Source organism: Muntiacus reevesi, chromosome 16 (assembly GCF_963930625.1).
Source record: "Muntiacus reevesi chromosome 16, mMunRee1.1, whole genome shotgun sequence".
Lineage (NCBI taxonomy): Eukaryota > Metazoa > Chordata > Mammalia > Artiodactyla > Cervidae > Muntiacus > Muntiacus reevesi.
In genome coordinates, this window is record NC_089264.1 from 62,430,444 (window position 1) to 62,451,849 (window position 21,406).

The 21,406-nt window shown below is 40.8% G+C and overlaps 1 protein-coding gene across 1 annotated transcript in view; it reads right to left on the reverse strand.

Moving 5' to 3' along the window:
- The window catches only part of TXK (TXK tyrosine kinase), a 40,745-nt gene extending 31,162 nt beyond the window's left edge, over positions 1 to 9,583 (reverse strand). Inside the window, exons 1-4 of the mRNA XM_065907537.1 lie at positions 9,516 to 9,583; positions 8,403 to 8,505; positions 7,520 to 7,725; positions 3,691 to 3,756 (exon numbers count right to left, since the gene is read on the reverse strand). Coding sequence (XP_065763609.1) covers positions 3,691 to 3,756; positions 7,520 to 7,725; positions 8,403 to 8,505; positions 9,516 to 9,583 — 443 coding nt within the window. The remainder of the gene's footprint in view (positions 1 to 3,690; positions 3,757 to 7,519; positions 7,726 to 8,402; positions 8,506 to 9,515) is intronic.
- Positions 9,584 to 21,406: the final 11,823 nt, after the last annotated feature.

Genomic DNA, 21,406 nt, shown 5'->3' on the forward strand with positions numbered 1-21,406 from the left:
GAACCCAGTTCAATTCCTGGGTGGGGAAGATCTAATGGAAAAGGAATAGGCTACCCATTCCAGTATTCTTGGGCTTCCCTGAGATCTGGGTTGGGAAGATCCTCCAGGGTAAGGGAAAGGCTACCCACTCCACTATTCTGGCCTAGAGAATTCCATGGACTGTAAAGAGTTGGACATGACTGAGTGACTTTCACGTCACACTTCAACTTGATATTTGAAGCTTGAGAATAAGTAATTTTTAAAATGGTTAAAAGAACTCAATTCACATTACGTTTAATTAAATATTTATGTTTAATTTATTACATTTCCAGGATCATGTACGGACTTACAAGGGGCTATTACCATTACAAATTTGGCCTGTCGGGTATGTCCTTTATAAAGAAAACTGAATTTATTCAGTTTATAAATGCAAGTTAAATGTTTCAGGAAACTTAATTAACTGAGTTTGTAAATAGGATGGATTGTTTAAGGACATTTTTATGTCGAGTATGAATTTAGGTGATTGTTCTTGTTTATTAGATTTATAAATAGTATATCAAGATTTAAAAGTTCAATTTGAAGGCTTACTGAAAACAAAGTTTTTTCATTGTAACGTTGATAATTTGGACATTAATTTCAAACCAAAGTAGCCATAAACATTTCTCTGTATAAAGGTTCCCCAGAGGTGTCAGAAGCCCATGTGGGCAGCATTCCTTCTTCCATCAGCCCCCTATCTCCCTTCTTTTTCCTTTAGGCTTCAAGTGATGTTCTCAGAAAGGTCTTCCCCACTCAACATGCTCATTTAAATTATATTCCCTCCCCTCTTGTTTCCTTCCTGTGCCCCATACTATTCCTTCAAAACACCACATTTTAAAATGATGTGTCTATTTGTGAATTCAGGGTTGCGTAATGTCTATTTCCTTGTGAAGCTGTAAGTTCCATGAAAACCAGGACTCCTTCTGTGTATTCTGTATTGTGTTTCCACTGCTTACAACAGTTAACAGCTAATATTATCCTAAGTACATAATGATAAAAGTCAAACAAATGAAGTGGAGGACTGAAGTAACTCTGAATGTAGTATACCAGTTATACTAGGCAAGGTGGACAAAACTGTAAATGTCTTTCTTGTTTCACAGTTCAAGGAAATAATCATAACTTCTAGAATGTATTGAAGAGCTATTATGTATCAAATGAGACAGGCATTATTATCCCCAGGGTTCAGATCATTTAGAGGTTTAAAAACATTAGGTCACTTCGCTCAGAGCTGAACCATTAGTCAGGGGTGATGCCAGGATTCGAACCCAGATTTCTCTGATTTCCAAGCCCATACTACTGCACTTCAACGTGGGACAGTAATTTCTGTACAGTCAGGAGAATGGTGCCTGGCATATAGTAAGTGGTTGATTAATTTTAGTGATTTATATTGATGATCTATATTTTAATAACCTTCTTGAAACCATAATAAAGTTAAAAATTGGCCTTTTCGTAATTAGAGTCATTATAAAAGAAGACTTACAGAAACATAAATCCAGTCTAAGGAAATGAGATGATTATCTAACTTCGGAGCGGTTTAATTTGTGATCCAGCATCTGCAGTATAAACAAGTTGTTAAAGCCAGATGCTAAGCCTGGTCTAAACAGGGGAAGCAACAAGCACATTGATTTACGACAGAAGGAAGAAAAGTGGCCCTGCTGATTGCGGAGCGTCCACTGCTAACCCCCAGGCACTGTGTGAGGTGCCTTCACACAGGTCTCCTCTACTCTCCAGGAAAATCCAAACTGAAGTTAGAATATGGTGATAAAACCACCTTATTTTTCTGTTTTTTCTTAGCAGGAGATTTTCAAACAAAATTTTCCCTGACCTGACCTTCAAAGAGACCTGTTTGTGCCGAGCAGCTTCAGCTGGGGCTAGTGGTGAGTTCCCCTGCCCACTCCCACCTCCAACTCCATGCATGGGGCATGCCTGAGCAACTGTGGAGAGTTGTGGGGCTGTTTGCTAAGGAAGGTGGGGTCAGCCACCTGGGGACTTTGAGTGGAGACGGGAATTTCAGGGCAGAGCTAAATGACACAGGCCAAGAGATGGGGTTATGACAAGCTAAGCACAGGAGAGGAAGAGAGAAGAGGCACTGTGATGGAGCTGAGGACAGAGACTTGACGAGGAGAACAGAAACAGCCTGCAGGAAGCTCAGGTGAGGTTATGGGTGTTTTCGGTGACACACGTGCTGTCTGCAGTTTCCCAGGCGGCACTAGTGGTAAAGAACCTGCCTGCCAATGCAGGAGATGTAATAGATGCAGGTTCTATCCCTGGGTTGGGAAGATTCCCTGGAGGAGGGCATGGCAACCCACTAAGGTATTCTTGCCTGGAGAATCCCATGAACAGAGGAGCTTGGCAGGCTAAAGTTCATAGGGTCGCACAGAGTCAGACATGATTGAAGCAATGTGGCAGGCAGGCAGGCAGGCATGCTGAGTCTGGCCTACAGATGGGCTTCAATGAGCAGCAAGGCAGTCCAAGGTTGTTATCTTTCAATTTGCCTGGTTCTCAGGGAAGTACCTGTTCTAATGCCTCAACTCACATCACCTATTACAACCTACTGGAACATATACTCATTGCAAAACCAGTATCTAAGTGGGGGGAGGACACTCAAGTGCTCAAACTGCAAACCTAAATTTATAAAAGACTAGGAAATCAACGCTGAATACTCTTTGGAAGGACTGATGCTGAAGTTCCAATACTTTGGCTACCTGATGCGAACGGCTGATTCATTGGAAAAGACTGTGATGCTGGGAAAGATTGAAGGCAGGAGGAGAAGGGGGTGACAGAGGATGAGATGGTTGGATGGCACCACCCGTTCAATGGACATGAACTTGGGCAAAGTCCAGGAGATGGTGAGGGACAGGAAAGCCTGCCAAGCTGCAATCCCAGGGCTCCCGAAGAGCCGGACATGACTTGGTAACTGTACAACAAGGACCACTCCTAGCCCTGTCACATTCTATCTATACATTAATATCTCAATCTTAGTTTCTGATCTGCAGATCGAGTGGTTAAATAGTGATTGCTAATGTTTCTATTTTCTAAATCCATTAATATAGTGTAACAAGAATGCATTTCTAAGCAAAACTCTAGTAAACATATCAAAAGTTCTTCTGAACTATAGCATTAGCCTATTTCTCATCTTCAGTGCTTTCTAAACACTTCAAAACATGAGTCAAACTATAGTAATATGTCTATACATTAAGTCTAACTTCATTAATGAACAATTGATGTCATTTTTTATTTTTAGTTTTTATTTTTGGTCAAGTTGCACAGCATAGAAGATCTTAGCTCCCCAACCAAGGATGGAACCCATGCCTCCTGCAGTGGAAGTGTAGAGTTTTAACCACTGGACCGCCAGGGAAGTCCCCATTTTTTAAAAAATAGCTTTTCCACTTAGGACATGCAGTAAAACAGGTGCAAGATGAGTGTTTGGTTTCTTGTAGTCACTGTTAAAATTTTCTTTAACTGGCCATACAAAACAACAAAAAAAGTAATTTTAAGAAAAAGAAGTTTCTGAATCAGCCATTATTAAGATCAAAAATCTCTTAAGCTAAAGCTGCCAAATGTGTTACTTTCTTTTCCCTTTTCAGACCCAAAACAGTATGTATACTGATAAGTTACCCAAATGTACCTGATTTTTATAGATTAACCATGGGACATATTTCGGAGGACACTTACTCATATATTTCTAAATTAGTTGGTTTGTTTTCGGTCACATAGTTGCTTGGAATTAAGCCTTCATTCCTACAAAGACAAAACAAAAATCAAAATTTTGGCACATCTGTGGTATTATTGTGGCAAAGACCCCTTTAAAAAACCTCAAGGATGCAGAGGAAAATCAAATTCACTTGACTAAATTGCTGAAAGAAGAAAAAAGTTTTTTCATTTCAACATTCAACTAAAATCTTTGCACAACAAATACTAAGTTTCTGATGTTTAACGTTAGTAGTTTAAGATGCTTTCTGACACAGACATCTTTGCAAATAGGAAAAGAGCCACTTAACATGATCATAGTAACTAGATTAAAAAACATATCAATTGCAAAGATATTGACTTAATTCTTTTTAATTGCTGCAGAGCAACCCACAGAATAGATATTCTAGTTTAGCCATGCCTCTATTACAACAAAGCTATAAAGAAATGCTTGAATACGCCTTCTTGTGTGCAAGTAAGAGCATTTCTCTAAGACAGATACAAAGCAGGGAGAATGCTATGTTGCTGATCAATTGCATCTTCTCAGCAGATACAGCTATCGAAGGGCAGCAATTCTCACACTTATCAGCAGGGGAGGAATTTCTCTTTTCCTATAACTTCACCAACAAAATCTGAAATTTAAAATTATGAAAGATGTCTAAGACATATTATTGAGGAATACAAGCAAGTTGCAGAGCAACACATAAAGTATAGTCAGATTTAAGTAAATTAAATCTTCAGACAATACCATATTTTTAATACATCCCAGAAAGTGCATTGAAAGTGATCTGGACAGGAAGATCATTGAAATGAATCACTAAATGAATAATGGTGCTTACTTTTGGGAAAGAGTCTGGGTTTTGAGGTGTGGCAACATAGAATTTGGGCACTATTTATCATGTTTGAATATTATTTTTTTTAAAACCTATTTTCACTTATTAACTTTGAAGTTAAAAATTGGTGCTGTTTCTCTTTAAGTCTGAGTCATGACAACACACCACCTGCAAGGGGAGTTAATGATACAGCCCTGAACCTACTAACTTACATGATCACTGGGACATCATTCCTCTTTACCCACTGAAAAGTCTCCAGCATATGTTGAGTCTTAATTAAGAACTGGTAAATGAGCCAAATCAATAGGAAAACATAAAGAAAGAGGTTTGTATGTACTTCGAATGCTTACGTAATTATAACCTCAAAATCTTGACAAGGATCAGAAATCAAGGCCAGAATTCTCTCCCAGAAAGTAGACATACCCCTCAGAATTCTTTTCTACCCAAGACTTTAGCCTAGTATTAACAATCTATTGCAACTGGTACAAAGAAATCTTTTTGTATCCCAGGGCCTTTTCCCCTAATTTCATTCAGAAACTACTGCAATGTTTACTTCCATTGTAGAAATATGAAAATGAGTAATACACTGTTTCTGCTTCTATCTTAGAGCTTAATAGGAAAAGAAAATCAAATTGCCAAAAAACCAAAGCATAAATTAGAATAAGAACTTGTATGGTAGAAACTAGTATTCTTATTTACAAATAAAATTCATTAAAAACAGAACTATCATATGATCTAGCAATTCCACCTCTGGGCATTTATCTGAAGAAAAAGAAAACACTAACTTAAAAAGGTACACGCACCCCCATGTTCACTGTAACACTATTTATAATAGCCAAGATATGGAAACAACCATGTGTCCACTGACGGATGAATTGATAAAGAAAATGTGCTACATATGAAATATGATTCACCCACAAAAAGAAAATTTTTGTCATTTGCAACAACACAGATGGACCTTGACAGCACCATACTAAGTGAAATAAAGACAAAAACCATGTGGTCTCACTTACATGTGAAATCTTTTTTAAAAAATGAAAAATTGAAACAAAACAAGCTCAAGGTACAAAGAATAGACTGGTGGCTGCCAGAAGCAAGGGTGGTTATAGAGCAATAAAATGGGTGAAGGGGATCAAAAGGTATAAACTTCCAGTTACAAAATAGATGAGGCTTGGGGATATGATGCATAGAAACGTGACGAGTTCATAGTACTGTATTGCGTGTTTTACTTCCACAGTGAAACAGAACAGACTTCGGTAAGATTCCGATACATTTAGACAATGAAATTTTTGGACCTGGCCTTATGTCCCTGAATATGTTCCAGTATCTCCTAGTTTATTGTCTATCAATTCAGTTCAGTTCAGTAGCTCAGTCGTGTCCGACTCTTTGCAACCCCATGGACTGTAGCACGTCAGGCTTCCCTGTCCATCACCAATGCCCAGAACTTGCTCAAATTCATGTCCATCAAGTCAATGATGCCATCCAGCCATCTCATCCTCTGTCACCCCCTTCACCTCCTGCCCCCAATCCCTCCCAGCATCAGGGTCTTTTCCAATCAGTTAGTTCTTCGAATCAGGTGGCCAAAGTATTGGAGTTTCAGCTTCAGCATCAGTCCTTCCAATGAATATTCAGGACTGATTTCCTTTAGGATTGACTGGTTGGATCTCCTTGCAGTCCAAGGGATTCTCAAGAGTCTTCTCCACCACCACAGTTCAAAAGCATCAATTCTTCAGTGCTCAGCTTTCTTTAGAGGCCAACTCTCACATCCATACATGACTACTGAAAAAACCATAGCTTTGACTAGATGGATCTTTGTTGGCAAAGTAATGTCTCTGCTTTTTAATATGCTGTCTAGGTTGGTCATAGCTTTTCTTCCAAAGAGCAAGTGTCTTTTAATTTCATGGCAGAAGTCACCATCTGCAGTGATTTTGGAGCCCCCCAAAATAAAGTCTCTCACTGTTTCCATTGTTTCCCCATTTAACGGCCATGAAGTGATAGGACTGGATGCCATGATCTTCATTTTCTGAATGTTGAGTTTTAAGCCAACTTTTTCACTCTCCTCTTTCACTTTCATCAAGAGGCTTTTTAGTTCTTTTTACTGTCTATAGGAACTTGAATAGAATTTGCATCCTACTGTTGTGTGAAAGTTGTATAAATTTAAACTATGTTGAATTGATTCATAGTGCTTTTCAGGTCTACTATATCCTTCTACTTCTCTGTATATTCATTCTATCAATTTTTGAGAGCTTTATATTGAAACTCTAAACATCTTAATTTACCTACTTTTAAAAAATTATAATATATATAATAGAACTATATGTAACTTTGCTCTATATTTTCCAAGTCTCCTGTAATGTGTTACCTTATTTTCATAATTTAAAAAAGTTAAAAAGCATTAAAAGTGAAAAATAGAACCATATTGCATGTCTGAAACTTGCTAAGACAGTAAATCATAAAAGTTCCCATCACAAGGAAAAAGAAATTGTAACTATGTATGCTGCCAAATGTTAACTAGACTTGTAGTGATTATTTCACAATAAATACAAAGAGCAAATCATTTTGTTGTACACCTGCAACTAATAAAATGTTCTATGTCAATTATACCTGAGAAGAAAGAAAGGAAGGGAAAGGGGAGGAAGGAAGGGAAGGAGGGAGGAAGAAAGGAAGGAAGGAAGGGAAACAGAGAGGGTAAGTAATTTGCCCAAAAACACACAGCAGTGTGTGGCTACATAAGGATATAAAGACACATGTATCTAGTTTGGAGAGTCTGCCTGAAATAACATTCTGCTTGAAATGCCCATTCATGCAGATGGAGAGGTGTGGGAACAGCTTCTGTTTCATTTACAAGGGAGAGTTATAAACCTTGAAAAAATAAACAGAGTCTATTTCTCTAATAAACTAAACAGAATCCACTTCACACTTAGGAAGTTTTTAGGGACTGAAAGAGGAACGATTTGGTAAAGACAAACCACCAGTCTTACCCAAAGCGGTCTCTTGCCTTCCACCAGTGAGGATCATGCTTCTCCAAGATAAAATATTCCTCTGCTTTCTTTAAGGCTAAATCATAGGGCTCTCTGGGTAGGAAATCGTACAGTGCCTTAACGTGGATCTTCTCTTCAGAAACCTCAGATGGCGGGAGGGGAGGCAGTGGCTTGCGTTTTGATGGTTGCCCATGGCCCCTGTTGGACTGTAAAAAACTAAGGAGTGAGTCGTGGTACTACTGTTTAAGCGATCTAAGCTAAAAAAGAAGAGGGGTAGAGAGTACCTGCCTGCCACCTTGTTTCTCCCAGCTTGCTGCAGTAAAGCAGAAGCCCGGGTGGTATAAACGTAGGAAATGACTAACTACAAAACAATCTTCAGATCCAGCAACACACTCATCATTTTGTAAATTCTCAAGATCACAAATTCTCTTGCCAGCATGGCACTGAATATTTTTCTTGTCATAATTCTTAAAAATTTATTTCCTCCTTAATAATTTCACTTTAAGGATTTTTCTCCTTTGGAAAAAGGAGGAAAAAAAAAGAAGCTTTTCCCTTTAATGCTGTAAGCTTGTGTTTGGGCTTATCAACTTCCCAAGAAAACTTATTTTCTAACACTGAACTGAAAATTAATCCCGGCCTCAAAATGGTGATAGCCAGAGGCATTTTTTCCCGTTTCAAATTCTGCCAAAATATTGCAGAATAGGCTGGTCTTTCTTTCCCTGTCTTCTAGGCTGTTGATTCACTAAAAGTTTATTGAGAACTTATTACATGCCAAGCATGGCATTAGGTCTGCGCAGGGTAGCAAACAGTACCTCACGAAGCACAGACCCTAAAAATGGCACCTTCCTCTACCCGCCTTCTTCCCCATCAAAATGATACTCACTTGCTTCTTACTTGGCAATTCACTGAACCATGATGGGCGATGCTGTGTGTATTTTTCTGAAAGTTCTTCATCTTTGTTAAGGCTTATTTGTGTCCTCACTTGTCTGACATTGAAAAATAATCACGTTACAAAGGATTATTTTACTCTTAGCTATAAATCCACTAGACTATATAAACAAGCTAGTAGTAAAGTCTCCTTCCTATTTTTTATTTAGAAGACTTCCTAACTCCATTTCCGTGGGCAAGGTACTCTGGGACCTCTCAGAATTTTATTTTACTTTTTTAAATCTAGGACTAGAGACACTAAGAGCATATAGAGTTGTTATGAATGATAAAATTGAGAAAAATACATGTCACGTGGGCAGCAGAGTCTGGGGAATATTAAGGGCATACAATTACAATCACGATAATGAAGACCTTACTCTGCGTCAGGCACAGTGTTGAACACTTCACATGCATTGCCTCATTTGAAAGTATCTATTGTTAAAAAGTAGACATGGTGTAGTGATTAAGGACATTAGTTTGGATCCCAGATCTACCATTTTTATAGTGTGGCCTTGGGCAATGTAACCTCCCTAGGCCTCCATTTCTTCATCTGTATAATCGGGATTGTAAAAACAAACAAATAAAAAGGGTGATTTTGAGAGTTACTTGAGCTAAAAAACGTAAACTTCTTAGGACAGTCTGACATATAAGACTCCCATTAAACGGTGGCTGTTACTATTATCATGGCACCCTGGATTTTTATCTTTATATATCATTTACTGGGCACCAAAGTATAAAACACATTGGTAGTTTCAGGGAGAACCTCAAAGAAGACAGGATTCTTGCCCTTAAAAGGTAAAAATTACAGAGTGAGACACAGACACATGAACAGCACGTGTGAAACAAATATTAAATAGAGAACCAGGCTGCATGCTCAGGGAACACAATGGAAGGAGCAACTAAGTCCAAGAGGATCAAGAAAGGACCATGGAACTGACACGTGACCTATCGCTAGCTTTAAATGAATGGCTGTTCAACAGGGAGAAAATGGGAGGAGTTTCCCAGGCAGAAGAACAGCAGATTCAAAGAGATGTGGCGATTCCACCCGAGAAGGTGCCCTCGGACTCACCGCTTCTGCATGGAGCAGCAGCAGCAGCAGAAAATCGACTGGATGGTGTTATCTGCAAAGCTGATCATCTTCAGCTGCTAGAAAGCCAGGAGTCCATGATACTGGAAAGAGGAGGCTGCTGGCACTGTTCCAAGGGAGGGGATCTCTGAGGGCACGGGTGATAGAAAGTATCCTATTAATAAAGCACACGCAAGCCTTTACCGTGCCCTTCTTCACTAGTAGAAGATGAAAGATTGTCACTAACTTGAAAATAAGTTACTGGTACCCTGGCCACTGTGGTTTCCTTTCTCAGGCTCTTGTCTCTGGGTCTGGTTTCACGCATTTCCTTAGTGAATGACAAATGACCGCTGTATTCTACTTTACTTTGATCAGGGCTGATGTTGGCTGACAAATGTACAAAAGAATATGATTCCGAAAACAACGTTCTCCTAGGGAATCTGCTAGTAGGGATTTTAAATTAGGTCCATCACATTTCTTCAAATATATTTTAAATATATTTATATAAAGTAATATAAATATACTAAATATATTTATAATATTGTGTAATATATAAAAATTTTAGCATGTTTATTCTATTTTTATATTTTGTGTATAAAAATACACTTACCTTTTTGGATCTCAAACTTTCTATGAATTAGGTTCAAACAAACTGAATATTTAAAGAAAGCACTAACTACTTAGTAAATCTGGGTCATTCTTACACTTCTTTTGTCAAGCTTAATCTTTATTTGTTAGATTATTTGCCTATTTTCAAATCATAAATAAATTCTGAATTTATCAAAAGCTATTTTATGTTCATAGAACCTACATTTCACAGCAGCTCTTTCTCATACTGGCCCCTGAAAATGAAGTATTATTGAGAAAGCAGAGTACATTAGCTTTGAGGTTAGAAAGGGCTGCATATGAATTCTAGCTGGAGGTGGGTGGGGTGCTGACTACATCTGGAATAAGTCCCTTAACTTCTCTAAGTCATTGTTTTCCTATCTGTAAAAACAAGAAAATCATACCTATCCCCATGAGAAACCTTAAGGGGCAGAGATTAACCTCCACTTTTGTGGGTTTGGGCAAGCTACTTAACTTTTTGTGCTTAAGTTTCCTCATCTGTAAAATGGGAATAATAGGATACTTAGCATGTAAGGCTACTGTGAGGATTAATTGAATGAGCTCATACACAACACCCAGAACAATGCCAGGTATATAGTAAGAGGGCAATCAAGATCTGTTACCATTACAGAGTTGTTGAAAAGATTAAATTAGATATTTTATTTAAAGTTTCTCTCCCAGAACATAGAAGAGGGAAGGATACAAGCAGAAGACACGCAGTACAATCTACCCCTCAGCATCCACTCTGTGCCCCCAGAACACAGGACACAGTGGGGCCCCATCAGCTACCGTATTATCACCAGGGGATGTCAATTTGATCACACGCCCACCTAAAACCTATTACCTTAACCACCATTAGGATTCTTACATCAGATAGAGAAAGAAACAAGGTGAAAACAAGAGTAACATAGGACACAGGTACTCCAGTTCCCACCTTTATAGCTATCCTGAGTCCTAAGTTGATCATAGATGCCCTCTGTCACCTTCCATTCCTTGCACCCTCGGACTTTGCTTACACTTTGGTAGAAGGAGTTTTCATCTGCTGGAATTGTCCAAATGTTCATTCCTGTAGGATCTGGGTCCTCAGTTTTTCTTAATGGAGTTATTACAATTTTCTACTGACCAGTACTATTTTGAATATTAAGAAATGAAGCTAGTGGCTACTGTTGTCTCCTGAGGTGGCCCACACTCTGTGGAGTGTATTTCTCTCTAAATAAATCTACCTCTTACCTATTGTCTTTCACTGAATTCTTTCTGTAATGAGACATTATGACTGAGCTTCATTAGGTCCTAAAACCAGATACTGAAACCCCCACCATATGGAAGAAGTTAACCTCATGCCACCCATAAGCCATGAACACCAGACCTGTTGGAACCAGAAGTTGATGATGCTGACTCACCAGGAGCCAATCTAAAGTCCACGAGCTGAGCACGCCCTGCTCCTTGAACCTTTTCTATAAAACTCATTACCGCCTCCAGGGGCGAGACAGTTTTGAGGGCATTGGCCTACTGCAATCTAACCCCCTTGCCTGGCAAAGCAATAAAGCTATTCTTTTCTACTTCACCCCCAAAAAGGAAAGAAATGAACCTAGTGTGTCCCCTGAGTTCACAAGTCCTCTTTGTCCTCATTGTAAAGAATGAACCCAGTTTCTTCCTGGAAATTGGGATACTCATCTTGGATACATTGAGTCCTTTCTGTGCCCATCAACTCACCCATACCAAGAATCCCACAATGGTCAGAGGGCAGTCTTAGCTCCCAATATTCCCTAAGAAAAGGATTCTTCTCTTGGGCACTGGTATCTCCAAACTCACCAAACCCAAAAGTCACGGGAAAAGAAAATAACAATATTCCAGTGGGTTATCAGTTGGTAAGAGGGGCCACTCCTATCTCTTCTCCCTCAGTTGCCAGGCTCACGCATCCTAGCTTTATGAAGACATCACCACATTTGCTGCTGGTTTAAGACATTTACTGTATCCTATAGAACATCATTCCAACTTTGCAAGATGTTGTCTCCCAGATGTCATAGGAATTGAGGCTTTAGCAGGCCATTTAGCAACCAAAAGCCAGAGAGCTTGGAAGCATGTTGAACTAAGCCCTACAGATTAATTTTCCAGGAGAAGAAGGAATACCAAGAAGCCAACCTCACTAAGCCACCATGGAGGCTGGTTCTACATTTAACTCCTGCTGGTCATCCTTCCAGGATAGAACAGGGTGAATAAGAATAAAGAGGACACCCAGACAGTAATCAATTATATATTGTTTCCTTTTCCTTTCACCGAAGTTGACCTTCAAAACCTAGATTCATGTGTTAGTTACATGCCTTTCTCTGACTTGGACACTGCCATTATTCTGTCTTTGGGCTATAGACCCCTTGGGGGTCCAGTGGCAAACATCTCATTTCTATCAGGCAAAGATTCACCTCTACCCCTCTGATTTAGTAGCTTTCTTCCTTAGCCAAGAAACCATCTGTTCTCCATCCCAAAGTTGATTTCTGGAGACTCAAATAGAGTCCCTCCCAAATTTGCACTACACTGTGTATTATGAGACTTTTGGGTCTCAACTGCTTCTGTCAGTTTTCAAAATTCTACTGTTTTCCCCCACCCTTCTGTTACTAAAAAGCTCTAAGTCTCCATTATCTGAATTATACCAATAGCCTCCTAACTTCCTACTGCTTCTACCCTTAACTCCCCCTATGGTTTCTTTTCTGCAGAGTAATTAATTTAAAACCTAGGTCCCACAACGGCTCTCCATTTCACTGCGCGTTTGAGCCAGATTTCTCACAATGGTCTATAACCCTCCCATGGTCTGGCTTTCTGGTGCCTTCTCGCCCATCTCTCCAATGTGCTCATGCTCATTTACCCCCACACACTGGCCACACTGTCCCCACAGTGCTTCCGGGCCAGGCCTGCTCTCAGCAAAGGCTTTTCACTTCTCCTCTGCCTGGACCATTATTCCCTTGGGTGTCAGTCTTCATCACCCTCTCCACTCCTCAAGTCTGCTTCAATCTCACCTCCTCAGTGAAGAGTACCCTGACCCACGACTATTGCTACCTGTCCTCCACCCGCTAACTTCAGGATTCCTAACTTTGCTCTATTTTTCTTCTTTTTATTTTTTAAAAAAATAATATTTCTCACATGCTAACATGATAAGCAATTTATTATTTTTTCCCCTTACTGTCTCCTCAACTAGAATGCAAGCAGGGATTATTGTCTACTTTGTTCACAGTTAGATCCCAAGAGGCTTGAACAGTTTTTGACACCTAATCATTATTCAACAAATATTTGTTGAGCAAAATAAATATATGAATGAATGGGTTTGAAGGAGCATCAAATGATAACTTTTTCCAAGCACCCACCTGTTTTGATTCAATCCCAACAGGAAAATGAAAACTGAATGTGTGGGGGACAGAATAAGCAGGTGCAACTAAATAAGCAGCAGAATATGTAGTGAACTGTAAGAGTGGGGATATAAGATTAGATTATGAAAGTCCTTGAAATAAGAGAAGATAGGATCTTGACTGTATATGTAGAACAGAGTCATTGACTACCGAAGACAGAGAACAATTTGGTCACAATAAAGCAGAATAAACTCTGTACTCAGCCTAGAAACCTTTGTAAGAGAGTCTGGCAAGGTGAGTGATGACCTTCATGGCCACAGGTTTTAATATAAGCTAGAACATTGAATATCATCAAAGCTAAGTATTTATAATGGTTACTTTACTCCTTGAATAACTTCTGGCATGCTAAGAAAGTAAAGACCCAGAAAATCAGGTAGGTTTGTGACTAGTTAGATGCCTATTTTAGGACTGAAAATTTTTGAAAGTATATGATTTTTGGTGATAGATAGAAAGATTTTTTTATTTCTCTAATTCAGCCAACTGTCTCACCTTTTACCCAATCAGAATTATCATCTTCCTTGCAAACCCCAATAAGAAAACTAGCCAATCATTCCCCCTTTTCAGTTTTCCTTTGTCTGTGTAGGAGTCCATCAAAATCATGGATTCTCTCTGAGACCCATCCTTTATATCCAATTGCCATGATTCAGTTCAAATTGTTCGGCTTTTTACTTCTTCTCCCCACTGCTACCAGCCTAGTCCAAGCCCTCAGAAGCCCACACCTATAATTCTGCATTAATTCACTTAATCCTCACAATGACCCCATGAAGGAAGTCCAATTTTTCAGATGAAGACTCTGGGTCACAGAGATGTTGAAAGTCAAGGACTTGGAAGTGGAGAGCCAGGATTAGAACCCAGGGAGGCTCACTCCAGAGTCTGCTCTGAACCTCTGGGCACCCAGGGCTTTTTCAGTGACTGAATAACCTGGTCAAATTCCCCACTGGTAAAATTCCTCCCCCTCAATACATACTGTATACTCATTTCCCTAAAAGTCTATCTTAGCTAACTGCTCCACATCCTCAGCATCTAAAATGACTCTCTGGTGACTATAGTTAATAATACTGTATTGCATTTCTGAGTTGCTGAGAGATTAGATCTTAAAATTTCTCATAATTACACTGTAACCAGTATGCTGACTGATGCTAACTAGACTTATTGTGTTGCTCACTTTGCAACCTATACGTGTACCAAATCACTGGGCTTCCAAGGTGGTGCTAGTGGTAAGGAACCACCTGCCAATTCAGGAAACATAAGAAATGCGGATCTGATCACTGGGTCAGGAAGACCCCCTGGAGGAGGGCATGATAACTCACTCCAGCATTCTTGCCTGGAGAATCCCATGGACAGAGGAGCCTGGTGGGCTGCAGTCCACGGGGTCACAAGGAGTCAGACACGACTGAGCGACTCAGCACAGCACAGCCCCAAACACTGTTGTACAGCAACAACTATTATAATATTCAGTTCAGTTCCGTTCAATCACTCAGTCATGTCCGACTCTTCGTGACCCCACAAATCGCAGCATGCCAACTCCCATATCAGTTAATCCTCAACAAAAAATTAAATTGATAAAATAGATTCTCAACAACATATGGCAACCAGATTGTATCTTTCCTTATTTTCAGGGCCTTTCAAAATCTGATCACCCCAACCCCGACTCTTACTGTTCACCAATGCGTACTACACCAGCTTACTCTATTTGCTGTTCTCACAGACACCTTGCCTGTTTCTGCCTCCAGCCTGAGAAAGCCTTCCTTTGTACTTTACTACCGCCTAATCCTCCTTCAGGCTCCCAGAGTGCTGTGACCTGTCTTGCCCTGTGGCTTTTAATTAGGTACCGTCTTCCATGGTCATTTATATTTCTCTGTGTAGCCTTCATCGCTCCCTGGGTTTCTCAAACTCACCACCGCTGATACGTTAGACACTTTAGACTGATGAATTCTTTGTTGTGGGGAGCCATCCTGTGTATGCAGGATGTTTAGCAGCATCCCTGGTCACTATGCACTAGGTGCCAGCGGAAACAGCCCCATCACCCCTCTAATACCCACCTCGCCCTCACAAGTGTGAACACCACAATATTTACTGGCATTGTCAGATGTCCGCTGAGGGCAAAAATCACCCTTTGTTAAGAACCGTTGAGCTAGATTGTAAGCTCTTCATTTTCAGGGTCTGAGTTGCATGCTCTTTTGTCTTGTCCGTAACATCCAGATCAGAGGCTCGCTTAGAACAAGAACTCAGTAGGTAACTGTACTTCCGCTGCTTGCTTCTTCATGGGCAGCACTGCTATCAGCTAGGAATGTCTTTGCAAGGATCGCAAAGGGAAGGGGAGATACACGGCCCTGCCTCTGGAACTTCTGTCCTCTGAGCAGATCTGGAGGTCTCCTGTTGTGTAAGTGAAACTATTCCTTCAAAATAGAGGCTTGCAAGCACACGCGGGGTGGCTGCCTCTTCTTCCCCGAAGGAGGCTCACTTTCCCTGAATCCTGCAAACTCCCTGTCCCAGCCTCCTTGAAAAGTGCTTCTTGGAGTTCTTTCTTAGGGGCAGTTATCCCTGAGCTTGGGGCCATAGGGAGTAGCCCCATACTCACAGGGAAAGGCAGAGCCACCTCCACACATCTCTTCCCTCTGCTTTGCTCTATAGGAGAGCTCTAGTGAGCCTAGGTCTGTCAGGAAAATTCTTGGCTTTTATGGGAACACACACGGTGTGTGAACCTGTATACCCGACCTAGGGGCCACAAGGAGCCTGTTGCACTCAAGTGGGCCCTGAAGCGGTGCAGCCTAGCAAGAGCTTGAAAATTCATCCAATTGCTCTTTTCTTACCTCTGACAGAGCTAGCTTTGCTCCACCCTTTGGCAGTGTGGAGGGAAGAGGGCCCAACCCCCTGCCCAAGGGGATATGGGGCCTACTTTGAGATGAAAGGCCCCTTGAGGAGCTGAGCCCAGGAAGGCACCCAGTCATGTCACACTCCTGCTGCTTGCTTCTTCAAGGGCAATACCGCTATCAGCTAGGAATGTCTTTGGAGGATTGCAAAGGGAAGGAGCGATACATGCCCCTGCCTCCTGAACTTCGGTCCTCTGAGCAGATCTGGAGGTCTCCCGTTGTATAAGCGAAACTGTTCCTTTTAAATAGAGGCTTGCAAACACACCAGGTGGCAGCCTCTTCTTCTCCAAAGGAGGCTCACTTTCCCCACATGCTGCGAACTCCCTTTCCCAGCCTCCTGGTAAAGCATTTCTTGGAGGTCATTTCTCAGGGGCAGTTTCCCCTGAGACTCTGGGGCCATAGGGCCCCAGACTCACAGGGAAAGGCAGAGCCACCTCCACATGTCTGTTCCGTCCCCTTTGCTCTGTGAAAGAGCTCTAGTGAGCCCAGGATGGTCAGGAAAAGTCTTGGCTCCTACGGGGACACACCCTGTGTGTGAACCTGCACACTGGACCTAGGGGCCACAGAGTGCCTGTTTCTCTCCCGGGTGCCTGAAGCAGTGCAGCCTAGCAACAGCTAGTGAGCCTAGGCCTGTCTGGAACATTCCTGGATCCTGTGGGGAAATCACCCTATGTGCACCCCTTTATACCGGGCCTAGAGGCCGAAATTCGCATTTCTCTCCCAGGGAGCTCTAACGCAGTGTGACCTAGCAACTGCTTGAAAATCCATCCCATTGCTGTTTTCCTCCTTCTGACAGAGCTTTCTTTGCTCCTTGCGTTGGGATATCTCCAGCAAGGGGCCGGTCCATAACTCCTCCCCTGGGAGCCATTGGATGTGCAAGGTGCCCTCGACCCGGTAACCCCAGCATGGCACCCGCCCCCCTCAGACACTCCTGCAGCCTTCTTCCTCATGGGCAGCACCTCTCTGACCCAGGAATGTGTTTGCAAGGCTCGGAATGTGCAGGGAGACACACGGCCCTGACTCTGGAATTGAGGTCCTTGGAGCAGGCCTGCAGGTCTGACGTCTGAGAAGCAAAACACTTGCTGCAATAGAGGCCTGAAAACACACTCTCTGTGTATGCCCTTCCTTCCTCCAAAGAAGATAGCTTTCCCAGTCTCCTGCGTGCTGAGTGTCACACAGCTGGAATGCGCCAGCGTGGAGGTCATGATTCAGTGGCAATGCCCCTGAGGCCCTGTGCCCGGGTAGGGCTCCCACACTCACAGGCAAGTCAAAGCAACTTCCAAATGAGTCAGCTCTTCGCATCTAGTGGCCAAAGTATTGGAGTTTCAGGTTCAATATTAGTCTTTCTAATGTATATTCAGACCTGATTTCCTTTAGGATGGAGTGGTTGGGTCTCCTTGCAGTCTAAGCGACTTTTGAGCATCTTTTTCAACACCACAGTTCAAAAGCATCAAATCTTGGGCTGTCAACTTTTTTTATAGTCCATCTTTCATACCCATACATGACATATGGAAAAACCATAGCTTTGACTAGATGGATCTTTGTTGGCAAAGCAACGTCTCAGCTTTTTAACATGCTGTCTAGTTTGGTCATCACTTTCCTTCTAAGTCATAAGCATCTTTTAATTTCATGGCTGCAGTCACCATCTGCAGTGATTTCCGAGTCCCCCAGAATAAAGTCTGCCACTGTTTCCACTGTTTTCCCATCTGTTTGTCATGAAGTGATAAGACTGGATGCAATGATCTTAGTTATCTGAATGCTGAGCTTTAAGCTAACTTTTTCACTTTCCTCTTTCACTTTTATCAAGAGGCTCTTTAGTTCTTCTTCACTTTCTGCCATAAGGGTGGTGTCATTTGCATATTTGAGGTTACTGATATGCCTCCCAACTATCTTGATTCCAGCTTGTGCTTCATCCAGCCCAGCGTTTCTCATGATGTGTTCTGCATATAAGTTAAATAAGCAGGGTGCCAATATACAGCCCTGACACATTCCTTTTCCTATTTGGAACCAGTCTGTTGTTCCAGGTTCAGTTCTAACAGTTTCTTCCTGACCTGCATACAGATTTCTCAAGAGGCAGGTCAGATGGTCTGGTATTGCCATGTCTTTCAGAATTTTCCACAGTTTATTGTGATCCATACAGTCAAAGGCTTTGGCATAGTCAATACAGCAGAAATAAGTGTTTTTCTGGAACTCTCTTGCTTTTTCAATGATTCAGTGGATGTTGGCAATTTGATCTCTGGTTCCTCTGTCTTTTCTAAATCCGTCTTGAACATTTGGAAGTTCATGGTTGACGTATTGCTGAAGCCTGGCTTGAAGAATTTTGAGCATTACTTTACTAGCGTGTGAGATGAGTCCAATTGTGCAGCAGTTTGAACATTCTTTGTCATTGCCTTTCTTTGGGATCGGAATGAGAACTGACATAGCAACCTAGATGTTTTCAATTGCATATGCTAAAAGAACTGGCTTTGCAGTTTCCAAAGAAAAAGTTTCATTTTAACCAATTTTCTCTGAGGTCCAAGGAATATCATGGCCATCCTGCATCAAAAAGTCATCTTTCCTCTATGTAGTCATAGTTTCATGCCTAAATTATAGACCAACTCATGCTCAAATTGACTCTGATATCAGGGGTAGATCAGCTGATAAAAAGCTTGGATTAAAAAAAAAAAAAAAAAAAAAGCTTGGATTGTCCCTCTGGAAGAAAGTGAGACCTTGGTCCCATGAGAAGAATCTGAGGGCTTAAGGGAATTTGCAGGAGTGGGGAAAGCTTGGTCCATGCTACATGTACCATAATCTTAAATAATGCTTATTTACTTTATTGAAGTAAAAAACAGATGATAAAAACAAATATAAATCACTGAAAGGTAAAGAAATTCATCTGTGATTGAAAGCTGCATTCTAAGAAAACTTTGTTCTCTTAACCTAGAGAGGAGACTAAATTCTAGTCTGGTATAAGCTTACCAGATAACAAACAAAAAAATTGTTCACAGGTAAGCTTAGAAAAGTCTTTTCCATGTATCTTGAAGTAGCAGTATTTTTGCAAAGGCATCAGTGTGAAACCATAGAAGGCATGTTTAAAACCTGATTAGATAGAAATTGACAAAGTAGTCTGGTCACTGCTGTGACTTGAAACACTGTAATATGGTAACTAGAATTATAACTCACAACATTTTACCAGGACATACCAGATTTTCATGGATGTCACAGAATTTCTAGGTTACCTATATTAGTAACTGAAGGAGTTTTTGGGCCTAGAAAAGAAAACAGCAGTCTCAAAGGCCCTTGCTGAATCATCTAACTTCGGAGAAAATAAAACCCAACTTTAGGTCCCGCCCTGAGGCTCCAGGCCGTTTGTAGCTATCTGGGACTTATCACCCCTTGCCCAGGGGACTTATCACCCCCTGCCCAACTACAAATGCCATCTCTCTCTCCTTCTTTTCTGCCTCAGCCCAAACTATGCCTTATAGTAACATCCACTGTATAATATAACTTGGGAAGAGTCATCACTTCTGATGAACTCAGGTTGCTTAATATCTCTTGTTGGGAGGCCTCAGGGGCCCTTTGAAGCATCACAATGTTAGCTAGAAGTCAGTTATTTAGGAAGGTTTGTTCATAAATATCAAAAGGGTTTTTAACAGTCAGGTAGGATCAATAAGTCACTGTGAAACAATATTTATCCACTTAGCCAAAGTTAACAAAAGATTTCAAAGGTAAACCTAGAACAGATCACTTAAGAGGTAAAGAAACTTAAAATCCATTAGCAAAGGCAGTTCAACATCTCAAGAAAACTTGTACTAGGCACAAAACTCTTTTCTGGGGGTCCACTTTCCATAAAACCTCTTTATCCCATTCTGTATCCATTCCTTTGCTTCTCCCATTCTGAAACTGCCACCTGTAAGTCATAACTTCTTCATTTTCCATCCTCAAATGTGATTTCATTCCTCATACCTTCTTTAATAACAAGTTGTACATTTTCCTTAAGCAACAAAGAACTGACTTTTATATTAGCATTCTGTAGATTCGTGAACATACGTATCAGTGATAATATGTATAAAAAAAATTGCTTTCTTACACTGAACATCTCAGGATGGCACCAGACACTATTCATGGATAGTCAAAAATCTCTTTAGTTTCTGTGTAAGAGGAAGGTCCTGTCAAGTAGTGGATGTTTCAGAAACTTAATTTATTTGGAAATGACCTAGCTATTCAATACAGTGTCATCACTTAGTTTAGCACAATGATAGAGACTCAGGTAACCAAAATCTGGAGAAACTACTGTAAGTTCAGTTCAGTTCAGTTGCTCAGTTGTGTCTGACTCTTTGTGACCCGGTAGACTGCAGGACGCCAGGCTTCCCTGTCCATCACCAACTCCAGAGCTTGATCAAACTCACGTCCATCGAGTCAGTGATGCATCCAACCATCTTATCCTATGTCATCCCCTTCTCCTCTGCCTTCAATAGAGACTATTGTAGACAGATAGTTTAGAGTATAATTATTGTTAATAGTTTATCGAAAAGCTCATATCACAATTACATTTTTTAGGAGTGTTTTTTGTTGTTTTTAGAGGTACTTTCTTTGTTGACAAACTTGTGACAAATGCAACAATATAGCAATTTGAAACTTATAATAAACCTAGGCACTATGAAAATTTTGTGCTTAGTGTTAATGACTTAGACATGGCTATAGTAGAATAGTAAAAAAAAATACTAGATATTTAATATTGACTATTTCACAGTTGATGTGAATCTGAAATACATTTAGGTAAATTTTTTCTTGTATTTACAACTGTTTGATTTGTAAGGGCTTCCTTTTCTTTAGACCATTTAAATAAAAACTCACAACTTCAGCAATATTATCAAAAACCAGAAGACTCACACTGAAACTGAAAGCTCGGTTGTGTCTGATTCTTTGCGACCCCATGGACTGTAGCCCACCAGGCTCCTCTGTCCATGGGATTCTCCAGGCAAGACTACTGGACTGGGTTGCCATTTCCTTCTCCAGGGAATCTTCCTGACCCAGG